Genomic DNA, 23599 nt, shown 5'->3' with positions numbered 1-23599 from the left:
GCTATGCAGGCTCACTGCATGCAGGCTGCCCTGGCACACCCTCTGCTTGCTTTCAATGACTGGAGAGTTTTGAACTCTGGCTAAACCAGGGTCATCATCCCCATTAGCTCAAGAGGCTACTAGAGCCCACTGCAAGCTGAAGGACCCATCTCAAGAGCTCTGTGGGAGAAAAGACAGCAGAGAGGATGAGGTCTGCACTGTGTAACTTCCACAGGTTTTCTCTGGGTCAAAGCGAGTCCCAGTGAGAAAAAGCAGGGAGGCTCTGCTTGGGTGGTGGAACATGCTCTGGGAAGTAGAGATGGTTCTTTGGGGCCATGAGCAGAGCACCTGCAAGGCCTGGTCAGCTCGTATTCTTTAATCCCCATGGAGGAAAAGGGAGGGCCAGAGGAAGCCCATCAGCTTGCTGCAACTAATGTCACTCTCTCTCTAGTGGCATTTTCCCTAGACATAACTTTGGGAAGTTCACAGGAGCTCATGTGATGGAGGGTGAATAATCTGAATTCTTGGATCAATAAAAAATACCTAGAGATTGCTCTTATTCATTCTGAGATATCGGAGGGGTGGTCACCTGAACATTGGTAGGAAAAGTGCTTCAGGCTTGTGCCTCCACTGAATTTCCCCAGGGCAATCAGTCCCTGACATGGTTTCATGCTGCCTGCTCCCAAGGATTGGCTGGGTCTTACCCTCTAGCTCACTGAGCTCTTTGGTTATGGAATGAGCAGCCGCCAGGCTGATGGCTACTGAGACAGACTCACAGCTGGCCCTCAGTGTTGTTTGTGACGGCAAGGGCACCAACTCCAACTTCAGAATTAAAGGACCACTTACGGAGACATAGCTGTGAGAGAACAGGATGAGAAAGGTGAGAGGGTCTGCCTTTCTGAAACTGCTTATGTTTCAAAGAAGTTACTTTTAAATTAGAGGGATCTTTCAGTGGAAAGGTTTTTCTTGTATATAAAAGTGAGCCAGCCTTTTCTAGCAGAAGTTTGAGAAGGATACACTCTTGAAATGAGGCTGAATATGCAATGGTTTCCACCACGCAGAAAGTATCCTATGTTAATTTTCTAATCTCTGTTTAGCATAAAAAAGACACCATCTTCCATTCCTATCCCCTTAGTGTGTTATCGAATGCCTGGTCTGACTGAGAACACCCTGGGTTGTTAGAATGATTTCTATATTCAATACATAACAGGATACGAGTGATATAGGTCCTTGTGAAAGGAGAGACACAATTACTTTGCAATGAAATAATTTAAAATCCTAGATCAGTATGAGAGGACACCCACAAATTTCCTAGGAAAATTTTGCAGTATGTCAAATGAAAAATATATCTTCCAGAATTTGATTCTCCTCCAGCTCTTCAGGGGTCCTGTGCATCCCCATCTTCTTCCGGGTTGATTTTGGAGGACTGAGTCGGAAAGTACCGTGATTCCAGGACCCAGCTTCTCTGGAGGGATAGCGCTGAGGTTTGGGAGCAGAGTTTGGGCTCAGAGACTGAACCAAATCCAACAAAGATGTCTCATACCTGTAAGACATACAACCCAGACAGGAAAGGATCAGATTATTAGAAAATGAGAATCCAAGAAGCCCAGCAGAAATGGGTTATCCAGGGCAAGAATCAGATCAAAGATAATATAGTGCATAAGATGCTGCTTAGGGGAACTTTTGTGAAGGTAAACATCAGAAGGACTTGAAGAACCGAGGCCTTGCTGCCTGTCCATAACCTCTTTTCTTTTGCTGACTTCTAATATTCCTTTATAACTTATGAAGAAAGCCTGTAGAGTGGGAAAAGTAATCATGATAACAGTGATGATATTAACAGTGACATGTACTATAAGCTTACTGTCAGGCACTGTTCTTAACACTACAAATATTTAACCTATGAAGTAGGTACTGTACTACTCTGATCCCCATCATAAACAAGTGGAAATTAAGGCTCAGGGAAGTAACTCATCTAACAGAAAGCTATTACACAGAAGAGTCTAGAATTGAACCCAGGTGGTTTGTCTCCAGCACTCTCATCCAGGACACTAAAGCTACCTGTCAAAATCTTCACAGACAGATAGACTTGGTTCAAATCTCTGTTCTACCATTTGCAAGTTGTGTAATACTGGGGAAGTTATTCAGTCTCTCAGTTCAGTCTTTTCATGTATAAGGGGCTAGCAAAACTCCAGTTAGGATTAAATTAATTAATTAATATAAATGAATACATAAAAGGCACTCAATAAATGGTAGTTCCTTCCTGTTAACCCCCTTCCACCTTCTCCAGAATTTGGTAAACGATTCTAAATCTATTAAGATATCCCTCCAAAGAAAGATTGCTTTGTGTCCAGCATTCTTATCAGAAAGGGTAAGTTTGGAGCAGCTTGGAGGTAAAGAAACAGTATGGGGCTTCCATGGTAGCTCACGCCTGAAATCCTAGCACTTTGGGAGGCCGAGATGGGTGGATCACTTGAGGTCAGGAGTTTGAGACTAGCCTTGCCAACATGGTGAAATTCTGTCTCTACTAAAAATACAAAAATTAACCGGGCATGGTGGCATGTGTCTGTAGTCTCTGCTACTCAGGAGGCTGAGGCAGGAGAATCACTTGAACCTGGGAAGTGGAGGCTGCAGTGAGCCAAGGTTGCACCACTGCACTCCAGCCTGGGCAACAGAGCAAAACAAACAAAAAGAAACAGTCTGAAGTAACACATAGGGCCCTAAGGGGATAGCTGGGGCCAGAACCTAGCTCCAAATTAATGGTGGTGATGATGGCAGCACCATCAGAAGCAGCCGTGTTGGAAGCCTGGCTTGTCTGTTTTCTAAGCCCATCCCTGTGGCAAAAATGTCATCTTTCTGGCCTGAGCACTGGGATATGAACTGCTAGCATTAAGGCTATAAATACCAGTAAATTATTACAAAATGAAAGCATACACGTGGACATTACAATAAAGCATATCAGAGATATATTAGAATCTTTCTAAGAGTTTAGAGTTTCTGGTTTTAAAAACTGCTATAACACTGCAAAGCAAATATCCACAGGCTTAGAAATAAAAATTGAGGATTATTGCATTTGATAGGAAAAAAACCACCATTCTCATATGCAATTTCAAATGAACCAATTATTAACAAGAAATACAATTTTTAAAATTAATTTGTCTTTGTAATTAAAGATGTTGCTATAGAAAGCATAAACAGGCACTGTGAATTATAGACAAATCATTAAGTGATTTTTGGTTTCTTGTATGATCTCTACAGGACATGCTGGAGAAAACATTAAAATGACATTGTATAGATTTGTATTTAAAATTAAATTTCAACAGGTATGAAACTAATGTGTATGAAGAGTTTAATCTTTTTAGAAAGACAATACCCAAGAATGATCACCTCTACATAAACTAAAATTCACATTTGGAAATACTTTGATAGAAATCTATCCAAATGTTGGTACAGCCTACAAAATACTCTTAGCAGCTCCAGTGTCAGTTGCATCTACAGAAAGATCTTTCTCAAAATTAAAAATGATGAAAAACATCTCACGTGAGTTAGAATGGCGATCATTAAAAAAATCTGGAGACAACAGATGCTGGAGAGGACGTGGAGAAATAGGAATACTTGTACACTGTTGGGGGGAGTGTAAATTAGTTCAACCACTGTGGAAGACAGTGTGGTGATTCCTCAAGGATCTAGAACTAGAAATACCATTTGACCCAGCAATCCCATTACTGGGCATATACCTAAAGAATTATAAATTGTTCTATTATAAAGATACATACACACGTATGTTCACTGCGGCACTGTTTACAACAGCAAAGACTTGGAACCAACCCAAATGACCATCAAAGATAGACTGGACAAGGAAAATGTGGCACATATATACCATGAATACTATACAGCCATATAAAAGGATGAGTTCAAGTCCTATGTAGGGACATGGATCAGGCTGGAAGCCATCATTCTCAGCAAACTGACACAAGAACAGAAAACCAAACACCGCATGTTCTCACTCATAAGTGGGTGCTGAGCAATGGGAATACAAGGACACAGGGAGGGGAACATCACACACTGGGGCCTGTTGGGGGGGTGGGAGGAATAAGGGAGGGATAGCAGGGGGTGGGGGGATTGGAGAGGGATAACATTAGGAGAAACACCTAATGCAGGTGATGGGGGGATGGATGCAGCAAACCATTATGGCACGTGTATACCTATGTAACAATCCTGCACGAGCTGCACATGTACCCCAGAACTTAAGTATAACTTAAAAAATTACAAAAAATGTTTGTAAACTCATTTGCTTTATATCACTTAAAGTTTTTAAAAGCATAAATTATGACGACTTAATAAATGAATTTAGACCGAGCACAGTGGCTCCTGTAGTGTTTACAGTGGCTCAAAGTGTTGTAATCCTAGCACTTTGGGAGGTCAAGGCAGGTGGATCACTTGAGGTCAAGAGTTCGAGACCAGACTGGCCAAGATGGTGAAAAACTCCATCTCTACAAAAATACAAAAATTAGCTGGGTGTGGTGGCTTGTGTCTGTAATCCCAGCTACTTGGGAGGCAGAAGCAGGAGAATGTTTGAACCTAGGAGGCGGAGGTTGTAGTGAGCCAAGATTGTGCCACTGCACTTCAGCCTGGACGAAAGAGCAAAGCTCCATTAAAAAATAAATGAATAAATAAATAAAATAAATGAATTTGAAGAAAAGTGAGTCAGGAAAACTTAAGGTTAATCAAGTTATCACATTAATAAAGTATCATTTTATCATATAAAATTATAATACCAAATATATAATTTTTTTCTATCTGTAGTCTTTATCGCTCATATATTACTATTACCCTTCATGCTTTATTGGTGTCCTTTTAAAGGAAAGAGCTTTGTATTCTAGCACCTTTAATTGGGCTTTTTCTTTCTTTCTGAAGAAAGCGCCTCACATTTTCATTTTCTACCGGTCTGGCAAGTTATGTTGCTGTCCCTGCCCTCAAGTCCCAGGCAAGATTCGACTACCGTCTCAGGTATGGAAATGTCATGATATTTTCTGTGGTATGAAAATCTGTAAATTTAAATCCTTTTTAGCAGATTTTTCTTTTGCAGCTTTTATTGTCACAGAATCAAGGCAATATTTCAATGCAGCTATCTGTCATTCAAAACAATGGTTTCTGTGTTCAATCAACACATTCTTTGTTTAAGGTGTAAACCAATGACTTGAGTACTGTTTTTAGGAAATTTTGCATATAAGCAGGACAGACCTACTTCATGCTCAAGGAATAAGCTGTATTTGAACTTTCCTTTGAAACACATGATAATGTTGTGGTAATATCCATCTCTTCATATATAGATCATTAAGTGTTTTTTAAAATCAGAAACAATGGAAAATCTATACTTTTCTATCTAGTTTCATGCTTACAATAGCGAGAGGGGATACTCTGAATGAGAAAATAAATTTGCTGCTTTCTCTATTAAAAAGTAGAGCCAAAATAATTGGGGAACAGAAAGTATATCAGAAATAAACCTTTTAAAGGTGTAAACTGAAATCCAGAGCAACAATAAGGATTTGTGTTTAAAGACTGATTTACTAGGTACCAACATATTCAATCATTTGAAAGAGAACTGTGGGCTTCAAATTCCTTCAGAGTACTCATTAGCATAAAATATAGTAAAAAATTTTGTAACACGGAAATAATGACCTACCAAACTATAGTAAGTTAGATCTGACATGTTAGTCAGGATAAGTTATGTGATAACAAATTACCTTCAGAATTCCAATGGTTTAATACAACTCAAATATTTTTCATGCTCATCCTATACACTCAAAGTAGGTCCAGGCAGACAGTGGTTCCATCCCCTAGAATGTGGGCTTCTCAATTGTCTTGGCAGGAAAAGAGTCTGAAGAACTGTGCACAGGCTTTCCACAGCCTGCAAGTGACGTAACACTTCTCCTTATATCTGGCTGGCCAGAACCAGTTAAGTCTTGCCAGAAGGGAGGAGAACTGGATACTGGCAAACACTACTAATGCCTACCCATGGAGGAATGAGTCTTAGACATACTTTGGAATAATTTTCTTATTTTATTGATGAGGAAACTGAGATCCAGAGAGGTATAAGTGAACTGAATGCAGTCATAGAGCAAGTGAGTGGCAGAACTACGTGGTTTTTAACCCAGGTCCCTTGACTTCCCAGATTAGTATGTTTTCAATCTTTCCATCAAGGTAAGAGGTGACACTAAAACAAAAGCAAAAGAAGGCTGCTGTTTCCAACTACATTTTATTTTAAAAGCATAGTACAATTACTGTAACTGGGCTATCTTTTCCTCCAACAAATTAGTCTACTCAAGTACAAATGCTTATCTTTATGATTATGCTGTTACAAAAATTCCACTTCTCTGTCTAGGAGCCACATTCAATCATAGACTAGACTATGGCAGAAGAATCAGAAAGTGTGTGGTCAACGGGGCTCAGATTTTGGTTGTACTTCATAGCGAATTTTCTTCAATAAGTTTATTGACAGTACTTTTGCTATCAGGAAAGACCAAATGATTTGGCAATTAAAAAGTAACAAAATACCCAAGATTATTCCAAAAAGCAAAGCTTGAGAAATGACCCAATTTAATATAAGAATTATATATGCAATAAAGCAAAGTAAAAAATGAATTCCTATGGGATTTTGCACTAAATGTCAGTAAAGAGCAGTGTATTTATCAGATGTGTTCTGTGAGCAGTGTGTTTTAGTTTGCTAAGGAGACATGTGATAGGAAACTATAAAGTCGATAAGCTTGGCCTGATCCTGCTGGGGCTGTGTGGTAGTCAAATAATTTAAAGGGACATACAACATATCCAGATGTATAAAGTACCACCCCTTGAAAAACCCAGATGATGTTTTAGCCGTAGGTGTTAACTATATTGGCCTGTCTTACCTCTGTACCGCACAGAGCCAGTACGCATGAGTTACCTAGGCACACAGGCTGAATTTAATAGCCTCATTATGGAGAAGTGATAAGCAAAAGGCTTATTTGATTTGCTCTGCCAGTCCCATCCAGGAGGCAATCTGGACAAAGCTGGAGTGACATTAATTCTGTCTTCCTAGAGTTCTCTTTCTAGTTTCATTTGCCTCTGAACTAGCAAGGTAAGAAGACAAAATCCAGAGGAGGATGTAGCCTCTGCTGATTTGACTTGACTCCACATTACCAACTCAAGAAAGGCCAGTCTGACATGGTGTCCAAGAATATTAGTACATGGCCTAGAAACAAACTGATTTCATGGTCTATCCACAGGCTGCACCTCATGAGAAACTAATGATGGTGCTGGACCTTTCCCCTCCCATTTCCTTTTTTGATTTTTTGTGATTTCAGCAGACCTCTCCTGATTTTCCTTCCATATCACCAACATCCTCTTCCTCTCTTGTCATTTAAATGAAAGAATGCCCCGGGGCTCAATCCTTTGCTCTCACATCTTAAGTGATGCTATCCATTCTCATGGGATTTAAAAACATCTATATGTTAATGACAGCTAAATATATAGCTCCAATATCAAACTTGCCAGAGGTCCAGACTCGCATTTCCAACTGCTACCTGATATCTTTACTCGGAACTGTAATGGGCATCTCAAACTATACAAAACAGAACTCTTTTTTTTTTTTTTCCTCTGAATCCCACTCCTCTCTATTAACCCAGGGGCTCAGGCCAAAAACCTGCTGTTATTCTCAATTCTTACCTCTGGGCCTTTGCATATACTTCACTCTCTGTGTAGCATGACTTCTTTCATATCTTTGCTTGCTCTCTCCATTCATGAATGTCTTTGTTTAAATGTCACCTCCTCCAAGAGGCCATCCTTAGCCACTCCGTCCAAAATAGCCATCACTCCACAGTCACCTTATTTCTTTATGGTTTTTATTTTCTTTATATCACTCAACACACACACACACACACACACACACACACTATATAAATAAATAAATAAATAAATATATATATATATATATATATATTTCCTATTGCCACAATGGTATGGGCTCTGTAATGGTAGGGTCATTACTTTGTTTATTGCTGTTATCTCCATGCAAAACATGGTAACTGGCACAAGGTAGGTGCTCAGTATTTGTTGAAAAAAATCAATGGTCTTATGGCTTAAGGCTCAGCAAATTCTTCCATGAACAACTTTTTAAAAAATCTTTAGACAGCTCATCAATTTATTTCAAATATTCTGAAAAGTATTAACCACGCATCTATTTTTCTTTTACGAAAAAAGGATACTTACACATGTGATTTGTATAAATGGCTTTTTTCACTTAATATATTGGGACCATTTTTCCATATGATACTTTTACGTTATCTTTAATGACTCCAGATTACTTACCTCCTGCGTGTGCTCTGATTTACATTAATACAACCAATCCCCTGTTGAAGAGTACTTAGGTCCAAAAGTCCTTCAAGACAAAATCAACTGTCTCTTGTTCCTTCAGCCAATACCCAGAAGGTACTTCCCACCCCAGTCCATCATAGGTTAGCAAGGCACTGCTATCCCCATGAGGTTCTGTAATATCTCTCCCTCTATTCCCAGCCCTCCTCCTCACCCCCATTGCTTCTAGAGCTTTTGCTTCACAATAGACACTGCTATATTTGCATTCTTTTTAGATTATACCTTCTATCTCCTAGTTTTAACTGAAACCTGGCTCTTTTGTTTATATTCAACATGTGCTATACATTTCAGGGACAAGAGGTAGGCTTGGAATCATCATTTCTTTTTGGCCATTATTCCCCAGTCTCTCATTAAACTTCCATTCCCTTGAGGATCCTGTCATCTGCTCTGCCATCCTCAACCTCTCTTCATCTATGAACTCACTTACTCTCAGTCACTGCAGATGTTAACATCTGATTCACAACATTCCCTCCAATTCAACCCTGAATATCATCCCTGCTAATGTCAGCATCCCAAGAATGACACTCAGTATTCTCACCTCTTAGATTTTTTACCTTCTCTCAATTCAAAAGACTTTATTTGCAAGCCTTTCCCATAGTCCTAGCCTAGAACTTGTCATAAATTAAAACTGCATCTCTTCTAAATTCAGTAATTCAAATATCCCAAGCACTTTCTGATGCCTACAGATTACCCTTCAAGCTTGGTTTTTCAGCCATTCCTACTATCTGTGCCTGCTGGTCCCACCAGACCAGTGTAGGGGGTTGGCCGGGGGGAAGGTGGTAAAAGAAAAGAAAGTTTTATCTGAGGAATATGAGCTCCTTTAAATTTAAATTTTTAAAAAGTGAGTTCTCTAGTACCACAGGTGATTGCTCCCTCTGACCCATTCAGGAGCTGCAGGTGACTGGAGAGTCTGCAGAGGTGTCAGGGCTGTCGCCTAGGATGTGAAGCAGCCTCGTAGGGCATTCCTCACCAGAAGAACATTTTTAGGGACCCCTATCCTTTGGCTTTTCTAGATAAGTACAATATGAGGGTCTGGACCCTTATACCTATGAGCAGTCTGCTGCCACCTGGCAGTTACACAAAACCCAAGACACATAAGAGAGCGATTTACGACTATTGGGTGACACCTAGAGGAGTGATGCTCATAAGCAGGACACTTTGACCCAAAACATATACACGGTCTTGGTCACTTTTGACAAGTTCCTAAATTATGAGAAATCAAGCTTCACAAAATCTGAACATTCTTTTTAGAAATGCGAGCTGGGTCTATGTATAACACTTACAGGATGTCATGTTGTAAATATCTAGGAAAGTTACTAACGACCTAACCCGGGGTGGTCATAAGCTGCAATAGCTAAAATGAGATCTTTTGAAATGGTGAATTTATTTTCATGGACAATTGGAAAAAAGGCTGGTTTTAGAACCAGACAAATTGATGGGAGACGTACTTCCAATGTCATCTAGAAGCTTCTCAAAGAAGTTTTGAGAAAATTGACTCAATTCAAGAGGCAAACAAAGGGATACCTGAAGCTATTTCTGACCTAAAAAAGACTTCAGAGGCGTTCTCCCTTTCACCTCCAACTACTCTTTCTCTTTCTACCTTTTTGCCATCATATTCTCTATCTTAACTCTCCTGTTCTGGTTTGCTTTTCCGTTTATCACCACTGCCTGAGGAAACTCTCTAGGTCTTTTCTAAAAATGTAGCTTGGAAGAGAATTCAGCATTATACTCAAAGGCCAGATGAATCTACTCATTATTTTCAATGGTTTGAAAAAAACCTTTAAGCAATATTCCAGATGACTGGTGCTAGCCTTCAAGATCACCAAAATAATTTCTTTATAAATTCTATTTTCCTCAATGGCTTAAATGAGGACTTCATTATCTTAGTTAAAAGATACCAGCTTTATTGGGTGAATATATACATATCCATGAGTTTTTAAGCTTGGGAGATCAATTTTTTTTTTATTATTATACTTTAAGTTCTGAGTTACATGTGCAGAATGTGCAGGTTTGTTACATAGGTATACACATGCCATGGTGGTTTGCTGCACCCACTGACCTGTCATCTATACTAGGTATTTCTCCTAATGCTATCCCTCTCCTAGCCCCTCACTCCCTGACAGGCCCCAGTGTGTGATGTTCCCCTCCCTATGTCCATGTGTTCTCATTATTCAACTCCCAATTATGAGTGAGAACATGCGTTGTTTGGTTTTCTGTTCTTGTGTCACTTTGCTGAGAATGATGGTTTCGAGCTTCATCCATGTCCCTACAAAGGACATGAACACATCCTTTTTTATGGCTGCATAGTATTTCATGGTATACATGTGCCACATTTTCTTTATGTAGTTTACCACTGATGGTCATTTGGGTTGGTTCCAAGTCTTTGTTATCATGAACAGTGCCACAATAAACATATGTGTGCACATGTCTTTATAGCAGAATGATTTATAATCCTTTGGGTATATACCCAGTAATGGGCTTGCTGGGTTAAATGGTATTTCTAGTTCTAGATCCTTGATGATTTGCCACACTGTCTTCCACAATGGTTGAACTAATTTACACTCCCACCAACAGTGTACAAGCATTCCTATTTCTCCACATCCTCTCCAGCATCTGTTGTTTCCTGACTTTTTAATGATTGCCATTCTCACTGGTGTGAGATGGTATCTCAATGTGGTTTTGATTTGCTTTTCTCTAATGACCAGTGATGATGAGCTTTTTTTCATATACTTATTGTCTGCATACATGTCTTCTTTTGAGAAGTGTCTGTTCATATCCTCTGCCCACTTTTTGATGGGGTTGTTTGTTTTTTTCTTGTAAATTTGTTTAAGTTCTTTGTAGATTCTGGATGTTAGCCCTTTGTCAGATGGATACTTTGCAAAAATTTTTTCCCATTCTGTAGGTTGCCTGTTCACTCTGATGATAGTTTCTTTTGCTGTGCAAAAGCTCTTTAGTTTAATTAGATCCAATTTGTCTACTTTGGCTTTTGTTGCCATTGCTTTTGGTGTTTTAGTTGTGAGGTCTTTGCCCATGCCTATGTCCTGAATGATACTGCCTAGGTTTTCTTCTAGGGTTTTTGTGGTTTTAGGTCTTACGTTTAAGTCTTTAATCCATCTTGAGTTAATGTTTGTATAAGGTGTAAGGAAGGGGTCCAGTTTCAGTTTCAGCTTTCTGCATGGCTAGCCAGTTTTCCCAACACCATTTATTGAATAGGGAATTATTTCCCCACTGCTTGTTTTTGTCCAGTTTTTCAAAGACCAAATCGTTGTACAGGTATTGATTGACTTACGACCTATGCAACTTACGACCATTCGACTTTACGACTACAATTGCTAGCCACGACTGCTCCGCTTCTGGCAGCGTAAACGTTGCCCAGCTGGGCGTACGACAGTGCGGACCAGCTTCTGGCAGCACTACCATCTCCGCGTGCATATAGCCTACTCAACTTATGACCAAATCGTGTTACGACCGGTCTGTTGGAACCAATCGTGGTTGTAAGTCGAGCACTAGCTGTACATGTGTGGCGTTATTTCTGAGGCCTCTGTTCTGTTCCATTGGTCTATGTATCTGCTTTGGTACCAGTACCATGCTGTTTTTGTTACTGTAGCCTGGTAGTATAGTTTGGAGTCAGTTGGCATGATGCCTCTAGCTTTTTTCTTTTTGCTTAGGATTGTCTTGGCTATGCAAGCTCTTTTTTGGTTCCTTATGAAATTTAAAGTAATTTTTTTCAATTCTGTGAAGAAAGTCATTGGTTGCTTGGTGTGGATTGCCTTGAATCTATAAATTACTTTGGGCAGTATGGCCATTTTCATGAGACTGATTCTTCCTATCCATGAGCATGGAATGTTTTTCCATTTGTTTGTGTCGTCTCTTATTTCCTTGAGCAATGGCTTATAGTTGCTTGGGAGATCAACTTTCTAAAACTATTCAGAAAGAAGAAAACACTAAGGCCTCAGAGATTATGAATTTGCAACTACAACAACTGACTAGTCAAATCAGGCCTTTAAGAAAAGAGAGGTGCCTCTTTCTAATGATCCAAGAGATGTTTGCTTCGATTACAGAATGCCTGGACATTTCAAAAAAGATTGTAGAAAACTTAAATGACAGCAGGAACAAAAAGACAGGACCCCCACAAGAGGAATAGGGCTGCTCTCTGAGGATCCAAAGGGGGCTTTTCGCATTTCTGACTAATACTTTAGAAGAAACAGAAATTTTTATAAATGGAGAACAGATATGTTCCTCATAGATACTACCATAGGGCTACTCTTTCTGTCCTCAACTCAACGACCTTAAATTGTCCTCTTCCTCAGAGTAATGACATCATACAAATGGTAGGGGTATCTACTCAATATATAACTACATACAAACCCAAAACCTTAGAATTCCAGATAGGCTCACTCAGTGGTCTTTCCTTTCTGCTTGTTCCCTGTCTCCCAGATGTCTCTTAGTTAGAGATTTGTTTTAATGCACACATTTCCTTCTCTCAAAAGGGGGAATATATTTAAATTAGGAACAGAAGGAGCAAACAGAACAACTACAGAATGAGAATGAAACTACTGAGAAATACAGATCCAACAAATATTCTTCTCAACAAAAATTCTTCTAAACAAGGTCTAAGGAATGATATGGATGATTTACCACAAGCTTTGTCAGACCATTTATAGTCTCAATATTTCACTGAAATTGGTAAAATATATTCAGCCACCCCCCATTAAAATGGAAGTAAACCTGATTAAATGTTTACACAATATTAGACAATACCCTTTTAATGCCCTGCTGGAACTCATGTTCCCCTAGAGATGTAAATCTTAAAATGGCTTTGAAATGTTAACATTTAGGGAACGAGTTAAGTAGCATTCCAGCTGAAATCAGATCAAAAACCAAATTAAAATTCTTTATGCCATTACAAAATTCCTTCCCTCAATGGATACCTTTAGTTCAAGAGAGAAACATTTATAAGAATTAACTTGCATTATTTGTTTTAAATTACTTGCATGATCTTTTGGAGTGCCTATTTGTGTCCTTTCTAATGAAGGAAACCAAACTGTTCCTCTCTAAAATATGGGGGATTATTGAGCTCAAAAAAGTTGAAAATGCATGGGAACATTCTGCCCCCGCCACCTTGTTTGCCCGATTGCAGGATGGAAATTTAGAAAGAAATGGGTTTTGTTGCCTGTTTTTCACCACTTAAAGAGAGACCCCTTTATAAGGCTTATTAGCTTAGAGGCAGCCCCAGAGAATCTAGGAGCAGACTTTACTCTTCCCATAAACTTACCTTCCACATTTTCCCACCTTTGGCACTATCCCTATGGGCAGCTTTTGTTTTCTTGTTTTCCTGTGTCTTTCAGTCCTCCTTCTGGTCCCAATGTGTAGGCAGTCAGCTGAGGAGCTGAGACCCTAGATAACATGGCTGGACAGAAATGTGGCTTATACCCCATTTGTGGCTAGTGAGACTTTCCTTTCTTTGAGCTGTCTTTGGGAGTGGATTTATTGAGGACTGCACTGTGCCTCTTTGGAAATGCCTTGTGTGCCCTTGGTTAAGACATAACCTTGATTAAGGCTTACTGGTTTTGTTGAGTCTCTTGAGAGGGTACCTTTGATTTAAAAAAAAAACAAAAAAACAAGGGTCAAAAGCCATAAATATTGGTTAGTTGTCCTGGCTGAAATCTGATAGAGAAATTTGAAAAGAATTTTTAAAAGAGCTCTATCATCAGAAGTCAGCTTAATTAAAAGCTGATATTCAGGGTATGATTTTTTTTAAAGGCCTTTCTGCATTTTCTCTTTTGGATCCTTTTTCTAAGAGGTTTTCTTTCTTTCTTTTTTTTTTTAATTGACTGAAACCCCTTTTAAATTATGTGTTTCGTCTCTCTGTTTGCTTCCTTTCATACTGATATGATTTTAGTAAAGGAAAAAATACATAAAACTTCACTGGCCTTTTGGAAAGCTTAAACTCTTTCTCTGTGCTTTGAAATGTATATGCTGTAAGACTCAGTAAGGGCTTTGGCCAGGTGAGACTTCAACCTGTTCCATTACAAATGCAGATTGAATCCAACTATCCTTTTAAATTAGTGAGTTTTAACAGTCTAATGACTAAAAATTTAAAATCAAAGCTATAAAGTCTTTGTATTTTTATGTATACCTGTATACATGTTTGTTTGTATATTGTCTACCACACCAAATTGACTTATAAGTAAATGAGCATTCATAAATAAGCCCAAATACTTTTCAAGTTCATGTGACTTAGTAATCTTTGGTAAATAAAACCAATTTAAAAATTGTTAGTAGAATAAAATAGGAATGTTCTCAGAATTGTCAGTATTAAATATAATTCAGACATTTTGCCTGAGTCTACTGGTTTGACAGGTTTAGTTTGTCTCTGGTAGATGTTTTAAGGTCATAAAACTGTTGCTTCTCTTATATTTTATATATATACTTCCTTGTCTCTGAGCTTACGTCTTAAAGCTCTCTTAGAATCTGGGCTTTAGGCAGGTAGTCATGGGAAGGCCTGGGGACATATGTATGACCACAGCACCTAGGCCAATAGCTGCAGGGCAAAGCCAAACCAGTATGCCCTCCCTGGCTCAACCATGCCTCCCAGCCATGCTGGGAAGTGTCAGATATACCAGGTGTTATTCCTATAGATCTATTTTTTGTCTTGGGCGCTGCACCTGGTACTTAACATTAAAATTCGATCCTTCCTAGGCTTTTCACTGAAAATTAGGGTTATTAGGTGTTAACCTTGTAATATATGTAATTAAAACTATGAAAAAAATAGAAACATTCTATATACAGAATATATAAGAAAAGCTAAGAAAGGTTATAACAAAGACATGAGGACTTTTTTTTTTTTTGGTAATTTATAAGTTATTTAAAGGTTACTTTATGTCAAAGTGACAAAAAAAGAATGACAGATAAAACCAAATGGATATAAAAAGTTGGGGAAAGAGAATGGGAAAATATAAAACATTATAAAAATTTTATGAAAATCTTATCTTGTGCAGTCAGAGCTGACTGAGACTGGGTGGATCTGTTTATAAGGTTTTGTTAAAATTAGTTTCAACATTAACAATAGATTGATACAAAGGTTGAATTTAGTTTTCTCTTTTGAATGAGATTTTCATATAGTATTAACAAGATATAACAAAAGGCTTTTTATTAAACTTTTTTTTAAAGTTTATCTTTTGAGTAAACTTTTTAAAAAAAAAAAAAGGGAAAGGGGGAGAGACAGATTCTGTTTGTCTCATGCTATATTTATTAGGTCTCTTGACTTTTTGGGAAACTAAGTCTCTTCTCTGTCCAAGAGTAAAGGGTTTTGCTTTTTGAGTCTTTGAATTATCATTTTGGTTAAATGAATGATCATTAATTTATAATGACCTGTGATCTTACTTTTGATATAAAATGTTTTAAACCTTTGATATTTGACATACTTCCCCAAATCAAATTTACATTAAAATCATGCAGGACACATTGTCAAATAATAATGGTGTTTAACTTTGAGTCATAGTTACATAAATATATTATTAATATACATTCCAAAATTGTATGATATTCCTAAATTCTGATATGTCTTGACACGTCATCAGTCACATTTGTGAGTATTATGTTAAATTGTTTTCTGCCACAGAAATAATCAAATTTCCTTGTTAATTGTGTCTTTAAACATGGCTACTCTCTTTCATCATCCAGTGACAATTACTGTTTTACTATGATTCTTCCCAAAAAGTGGTTTACAGTTAGTTACAGTCCAAAATTTGCTTTTTCTTCAAGGAAATTCAGGGAAAAGATACTGACAAGTACTCTTGAACATAGATTTGTGATAACTTTGGAAATCATATCATTGGACCAGGTAAAACCCTTCAGAACTCTAAATAAAACAAACAAGAACCACAACAAACTGATGAGTTTATGAAGAGTACTAACCCAATATAAGCAGAAGAAGAATTAATTACATAGAAGTGAACTGATAGAAGATGGAAATAATTCTGTTATGACCTTTCATCTGAAACACTACTGATTCTTTTTGTATTTGTTTTTTTGGAATCAAGAACGTTTTCTTTTGAGCCATTCATAGCTTAAAGCAACTGGGTAAAGTATACTTTTGTGAAAAAACTGGAACCATTTATAGTTTTCTATGCTTGATTTCTCTAGAATTTGAAAATTATTCATGAGTATTCTTATTTTATGGCAATATAGCTGTTTGCATAATTCCAATAAGCATTTGTTCTCTTTTGTAACAGGACACAATTGAAAATTCTGGTTATTTCACCAAGGCTTTGACAAATGTCATATTTTCCAATGTGACCAGACTATTTTGAGGGATTGGGGTTGCTTTCAGAAAGCCAACAGGCTTGGTAAAAGACTGGTCCAGTACCTTGTCAATACAGTTCCCTTACAGGGTTCCTGACCTTGAGATAAGTAAAGAATGCCACTTTCTGACAGGCCAGGAATCTCAACATATTTTGGGGACCTTAAGAAGAGTTCACCTATTTTATACATGTATTATAGGCACAGTCTCATGTTGAATACTTGGCTTTGCTTCTTAGGCTTGAGAGGTTTTTAAAAGTCTAAACTAAAATTCCTTTTAAAAAAGTTCCAGTAAAGCCAACTTGAAAGAATACTATATGGACAACCACTATTCTTTCTGCCCTTTATGCAAACAATCATACCAGGTATAATAAGACTAAAACTTATTTTGTAAATAAGTTGGTCTTACTATGACTTCTCTTTAGTAAAAAAGGGGAACTGGAGAGGGAAATATTATATTTCAGAAGAAAATTATAACATACCTATTATTGGATTCCAGTCCTGACCACTGTTTTTGAGTTTCTATTATTTTTCTACAATTTAGGCTGAATCCTGAATTATTACCTGGCTACAATTATTTCCTGGTTCCTTCTCTAAAGAAGAACCTGATTTAAATTTTCTTCATGATATTTTTTAGTTGGCTCCCTAATAGAATAGATTCTTTTTCCATTTTAGCATACAGATTCTCATTTTGACTGCAACCTGGTGTGTAATATATTTCTACTATTCAAATTATTGTTATGTATCTCTCATTGTTTTACTTTTGAAAAAACTCATGGAAGATGATTCAACAAGCAAGAGCAGCTATATAGATCAAAGATTTCACTAAGATCTTTTTGCCACTCTGTGATATCATCCCAATTTAGATTTTGGGTGCTCCTAAAAATTCCTCACTGAGACATCTCCTCCTTCCCCCTTGACTTGAGACAAGACTAATCAGCAATGAACCCTTCTGGCTACAAGAAATATACTGATACTAAGATTTTGACCACTGATGCTTTCAAAAAGACTTTTGATCAAAAGGGCAAAATGTGGATTGGAGGGAGAAAGAGGGAAAGACAACAATAAATTTTTATCTGAGAAATGAGAGCTCCTTTAAATTATCAGGCCCAGAGAAGCACTAGAATGAAAGAGAAGTCTTGTGTCACTGCCCCTTAGGCTAAACAATCATCTCTTAAAGGCACTTGCTATGTGGACTCTAAATTAATGGACACCAAGAAGCCATAAGTGCTATACACTGGATACCATAACAAATACCCTATACTTCAACAATGTATAGTCAATCACTATTTGATGTTATCAATGAGAATGCAAACCAATGAGAATTCCTGTCAAGCAACTTTGTATCAGTCCCCTCCTTGTTCCTTTTGCCTTAAAAAATCTTTTAATAAATAATGATGGAGCACTCACCAAGGCAACTTGAAGGTATGTCCTGGGCAGCTGTCCTCATTTGGCTCAAGTAAAATCTTTAAACTGTATGTTGTGCCTCAGCCTCTTCCTTTTAGGTTGACAGCATTAATTCAGAGATTGTTCTAAAAACTGGGAATAACGTGGTGAACAGGATAGCCAAAATCTCTCCTACTGGGACATACTTTCTTCCCAACACTTCATCCAACTTATCCCTATTCAACTTAAATTTCACGGTTCAGCATTCCAGTCATTCTTTTAACAATGCTCTTAAAAATGTGTTCTCCATGAAAAGATACTTCTCAAAAGAAGACATACATGTGGCTAACAATCATATGAAAAAAAGCTCAACATCACTGATCATTAAAGAAATGTAAAATCAAAACCATAATGAGATGCCATCTCATACCAGTCAGAATGGCAATTATTAAAAAGTGAAAAAATAATAGATCCTGATGAGGTTGTGGAGAAAAAGGAACGTTTTTACACTGTTGGTGGAAGTGTAAATTAGTTCAGCCATTGTGGAAGGCAGTGTGGTAATTCCTCAATGACTTAGAGACAGAAATATAATTTGACCCAGAAATGCCCTTATTGGGTAGATACCCCCCAAAATATAAATCATTCTATTATAAAGACACATGCACATGTATGTTCATTGCTGCATGAACTTCACAATAGCGAAGACATGGAATCAACCTAAATGCTCCTCAATGATAGACTGGAAAAAGAATATGTGGTACATATACACAATGGAATACTATGTAACCATAAAAATGAATGAGATCATGTCCTTTGCAGGAACATGGATGAAGCTGGAGGCCATTATCCTTAGTAAACTAATGTAGGAACAGAAAAACAAATACTTCATGTTCTCACTTGTAAATGGGAGCTAAATGATAACACATGGACACATAGAGGGGAACAACACACACTAGGGCCTACCAGAGGGCAGAGGGTGGGAGGAGGGAGAGGATTAGGAAAAGTAACTAATAGATACTAGGCTTCATACCAGGGTGGTGAAATAATCTGTACAATCAACCCCATCACACACGTTTACCTATGTAACAAACCTGTACATCCTGCACATGTACCCCTAAACTTAAAAGTTAAAAAACAAAAAAAAGTCCTTTGTCTTCTTGATCTCTACCACCAAACACAACACTGGATAAATCCAAATGTCTTTCTTTTCTGTGAATTATAGTTGGTGCAGATAAAACAAAAACAAAAACAAAACAAGCAAACAAAATCAGGTCCAATATAGACACAAAGTCACCAATCTTATGTGTGTATTAAACAGTTTCAGACAAAGTGACTGCATTTCTTGAATCACCTGTTTTGGTCTCCTCATTTCCCCATTTCACTATTTACCCTAAACAGATGCCTTGCTTCCCACTTCAGAGAAAACAGAAGTCATCAAACAGAAATTACCTTTACACTATTAAATTTACAAGTCTTCCATTTCAGCACTCATCATTTCTTCCTTTTACATTGAAGGACATGAACCTTCTCTTAGATATGGGCAATCACTTTATTTGTGCTTCTTACGAATCTTTTAGTAATGCATATCTGCTCTAGAACTTTCAATATTTTCTTGCTTACTGGATAACCAAGAGCACTTAAGAAGCACTCTCCTTTCCATAACCAAACCATATTTCAGTTGATTCCAATCTGGCTTCTACCTTCTACCACTCCAATAAAACTGAAATTACCAAACTCACCAATGACCTTCCTGCTGCTAAATCCAATGGATTTTTTGTAGTCCTTATCTTACATAATGACACTGCAGCATACAATGTAGCTGGATCACTTCTTTATTTTATAAACTTTAAACTGTTTTGTTGAAGTAAAACATACAGAAAAGCATATCTATTTAAAGTATGCAGCTCGGTGATTTTTAGTTTATTTAGAGTTGTGAAGCTATCACCATAATCTAATATTAGAATATTTTCATTGTCCCCAAAAAGACACCTTGTACTCATGAACAATCACTCCCTACTTTCAGGCCCCTCTCAGCCCTAGACAGACACTAAACTATTAACTATCTCCACAGATTTGCCTGGACATTTCATATAAATAAAATAATATACTGTACGGCCTTTTGTGACTGGCTTCTTTCACTCAAGGTTTATCTATGTTGTAGAATGTATCATTACTTCATTCCTTTTTGTTGCCAAATACTATTCCACAGTATGAACATATCACATTTATTTATCCATTCATCACATGATGGACATTAAGTTGTGCCCATCTTTTTTCTATTATGAATTGTGCTGTAGTGAACATTCACAAAAAAGTTTCAGCATAGACATCTATTTTCATTTCTCTTGGGTAGACATCTTGCAGTGGGATTGCTGGGCTACACTGTAACTCTATGTCTAGCCTTTTAAGAAACTTCCAGAGTGTTTTCCAAAATGGCAGTACCATTTTACATTCTCATCAGTAGTTTATGAGGGACCTAAAGTATCAGTATGTGGAAATGTTTTTTCTTGGACCATTAAGCTTCTTTAGAAAGGAATCCTTCAATATTGTGCATGAGAGGAAGTGTGTTCTACTTCTGGAACAGGGAAGGAAGCTAACCTTTTGATTTGCAGACTTTGAATTAATCTCAGTTTCAGCCCTGTCACCTTCCAAAGTACACAATATTCCTGAGTTTTTTCTTCTCTGTTTCTCTGGAAAATTACTATTCTGCCTGAGACTAATATTCCATATATGGTATGTAATATGGCCATAGTGGCAACAGTATTGGATTTTTTTATTCTTGCTTTAAATTTCCACTTTATACCATTTTTGTTTCTATTGCAACTTTGCATCGTTCATGTTACTCCCAAGTAGAGGGAAAGAAATAACAAGGTCGGAGCAGAAATAAATGAAATTGAGACAAAAATTTTTAAAGATCAACAAAACAAAAAGTAGATTTTTTTGAAAAGATAAAATCAACAAACTTCTAGCTAGATTAACTAAGAAAAAAAAGAGAAAAGACCTAAATAAATAAAATCAGAGATGAAAAGAAAGAAGCATTTTGCATCCCAGCAGGGCTCTGGGGAAAAAAAACAACAACAAACTAACAGGCAACAGATACCACAGAAATAAAAAAGATCACTACAAACATTTATGAATAACTATAGGCCAACAAACTGGAAAGCCTAGAAGAAACAGATAAATTCCTGGACACACACAACATGCCAAGATTAAACCACTTGTAGAAAACCTGAACAGATCAGCAGTAATTAATGAGATTGAAGCCAAACTTATATGGCTTTTTGTAAGTCTCCCATCAAAGAAAATCCAAATCTGATGGATTCACTACTGAATTCTACCAAACATTTAAAGAAGAACTGATACCAATTCTACTCAAACTATTTCAAAACACTGAAGAGGAGAAAATACAGTCATTCTGTGAGACCAGCATTACTCTGACACCAAAACCAGACAAAGAGACAACAAAAAAAGACTACAGGCCAATATCCCTCATAAATATAGATGCAAAACTTCTTAACAAATACTAGCAAACAGAAAACAGAATTCAATAATACATTAAAAAGATCATTCACCACTATCAAGTGAAATTCATCCCAGGGGTGCAAGGATGGTTCAACATACTTGAATCAATAAATGTGATATATCACATCAACAGAATCAAGGATAAGAACCACATGATTATTTCAACAGATGCTGAAAAGGCATTCAATAAAATTCATTTCTTCATGGTAAAACCCTTCAACATATTAGATGTCAAATATACCTCAAATTGATAAAGGCCATATATGACAAGCCAACAGCTAATATCACTAATATCACACTGAATGGGAAAAACTGAAAGCCTTTTCACTAAGATCTGGAACAAGACAAGAATGCTCACTTTCACCACTTTTATTCAACATAGTATTGGAAGTCTTAGCCAGAGCAATTAGGTAAGAGGAAGAAATAAAGTGCATCCAAATGGAAAAGGAAGAAGTCAAATTATCCTAGTTCACCGAGGACATGTTCTTATATTTAGAGACTTCACCAAAAACTCTTAGAATCAACAAATTTAGTCAAAGAAAGAAATCCCATTTACAATAGCTAAAAAAATACTTAAGAATAAATTTAACCAAAAAAGAAAGATCTCTCTAGGGAAAACTATAAAACACTGATGAAAGAAATTGAAGAGAACATTAATAAATGGGAAAGACATCCTATGCTCATGGATTGAAAGAATTAGTAGTGTTAAAATGTCTATACTACCAAATGTGATTTACAGATTCAATGCCATCCCTATCAAAATATCAATGATATTCCTCACAGAAATTTTAAAAATCCTAAAATTCATATGGAATTCTAAAAGATCCCAAATAGCTAAAGCAATCCTAAGCAAAACAAACAAGGCTGGAGGGATCACACTACCTAACTTCAAATCATACTAAAAAGCTATAGTTACCAAAACAGCATGGTAGTAGCATAAAACCAGACACATTGACTAATGGACTAGAATAGCAAACCCAGAAATAAATCCACACACAGCCACTCATTTTAGACAAAGGTATCAAGAACATATACTGGGGAAAGGACAGTCTGTTTAATAAATGGTTCTGGGAAAACTGAATATTAATGGGATCTCCATCTTTCACCATATACCAACATCAAGTCAAACTGAATTAAATACTTAACTGTAAGACTTGAAACTTGAAACTACTAGAAGAAAACATTAAGGAGATGCTACAGGGCATAGGTTTGGGTAAAATTTTTTTGGGCAAAACCTCAAAAGCACAGGACAATAAAAACAAAAATAGACAAAGGTAAGTACATAAAGCTAAAGAGCATCTGCATGGCAAAGGAAACAACAAAGTGAAGGCTGGGAAGGGAAGAGGATGGAGGTGGATGAAGATAAGTTGATTAATGGATACAAAATTACAGTTAGATAGAGGAGTAAATTCTAGCATTCAATAACACAGTAGGGAAATTATAGTTAAAAATAATGTATATTTCAAACTAGCTAGCAGAGAAGAATTGGGAACTCTTTCTCAATACAAAGAAGAGATAAATGTTTGAGGTAATAGATATCCCAATGACCCTGATTTGATCCTTATACATTGTATATATGTACCAAAATACCATATGTACCACCCAAATATGTACAACTATGCTATATCAATAAAACATCAACCATAACAAACTATTACAGGAATAGTTGCAGAGTGAAATGATTAAAGATGAAGCAAAGATATAACCAGTTGAAAGACCTAAAAATCATTTGTATGGGAGAGTTTTCTGCATGGAAAAAGTGCTACACGACCTATGTTAAAAGACAAAATACAGCTGGGAAAAACATTTTGACACATTACAAAAAGGGTTACTTTTCTTTATAAGTAACAAGCACCTATAAATAAAAAAGAAAAAGACTAACAACTCAGTGGAAGTGGACAAAAGATAGAATATATTGCAGAAAATATAAATGACTCAAATATAAAGTTTACTCTCTGCAATTGTAACTACAAGGAACTATTTTCACTTTTCAGACTGGCAA

At 37.0% G+C, this 23599-nt stretch overlaps 1 protein-coding gene across 6 annotated transcripts in view; it reads right to left on the bottom strand.

Annotated features, from left to right (window-relative positions):
* Positions 1-1229: 1229 nt before the first annotated feature.
* KIAA1328 (KIAA1328 ortholog) overlaps positions 1230-23599 on the bottom strand; it is a 340638-nt gene continuing 318268 nt past the window's right edge. For 4 of the 6 annotated variants that reach the window (XM_037730389.1, XM_037730388.1, XM_017505780.2 and 1 more), the window contains one exon: positions 1312-1522. In XM_037730389.1, coding sequence (XP_037586317.1) covers positions 1312-1522 — 211 coding nt within the window. Of the gene's footprint in view, positions 1523-23599 lie in introns of all 6 variants that reach the window. The other 2 variants (XM_017505777.2, XM_017505778.2) reach the window with 1 other exon arrangement.

Source organism: Cebus imitator, unplaced genomic scaffold (genome assembly GCF_001604975.1).
Source record: "Cebus imitator isolate Cc_AM_T3 unplaced genomic scaffold, Cebus_imitator-1.0 Scaffold342, whole genome shotgun sequence".
Taxonomy (NCBI): Eukaryota; Metazoa; Chordata; class Mammalia; order Primates; family Cebidae; genus Cebus; species Cebus imitator.
This window is presented reverse-complemented; position numbering and strand designations above follow the sequence as displayed.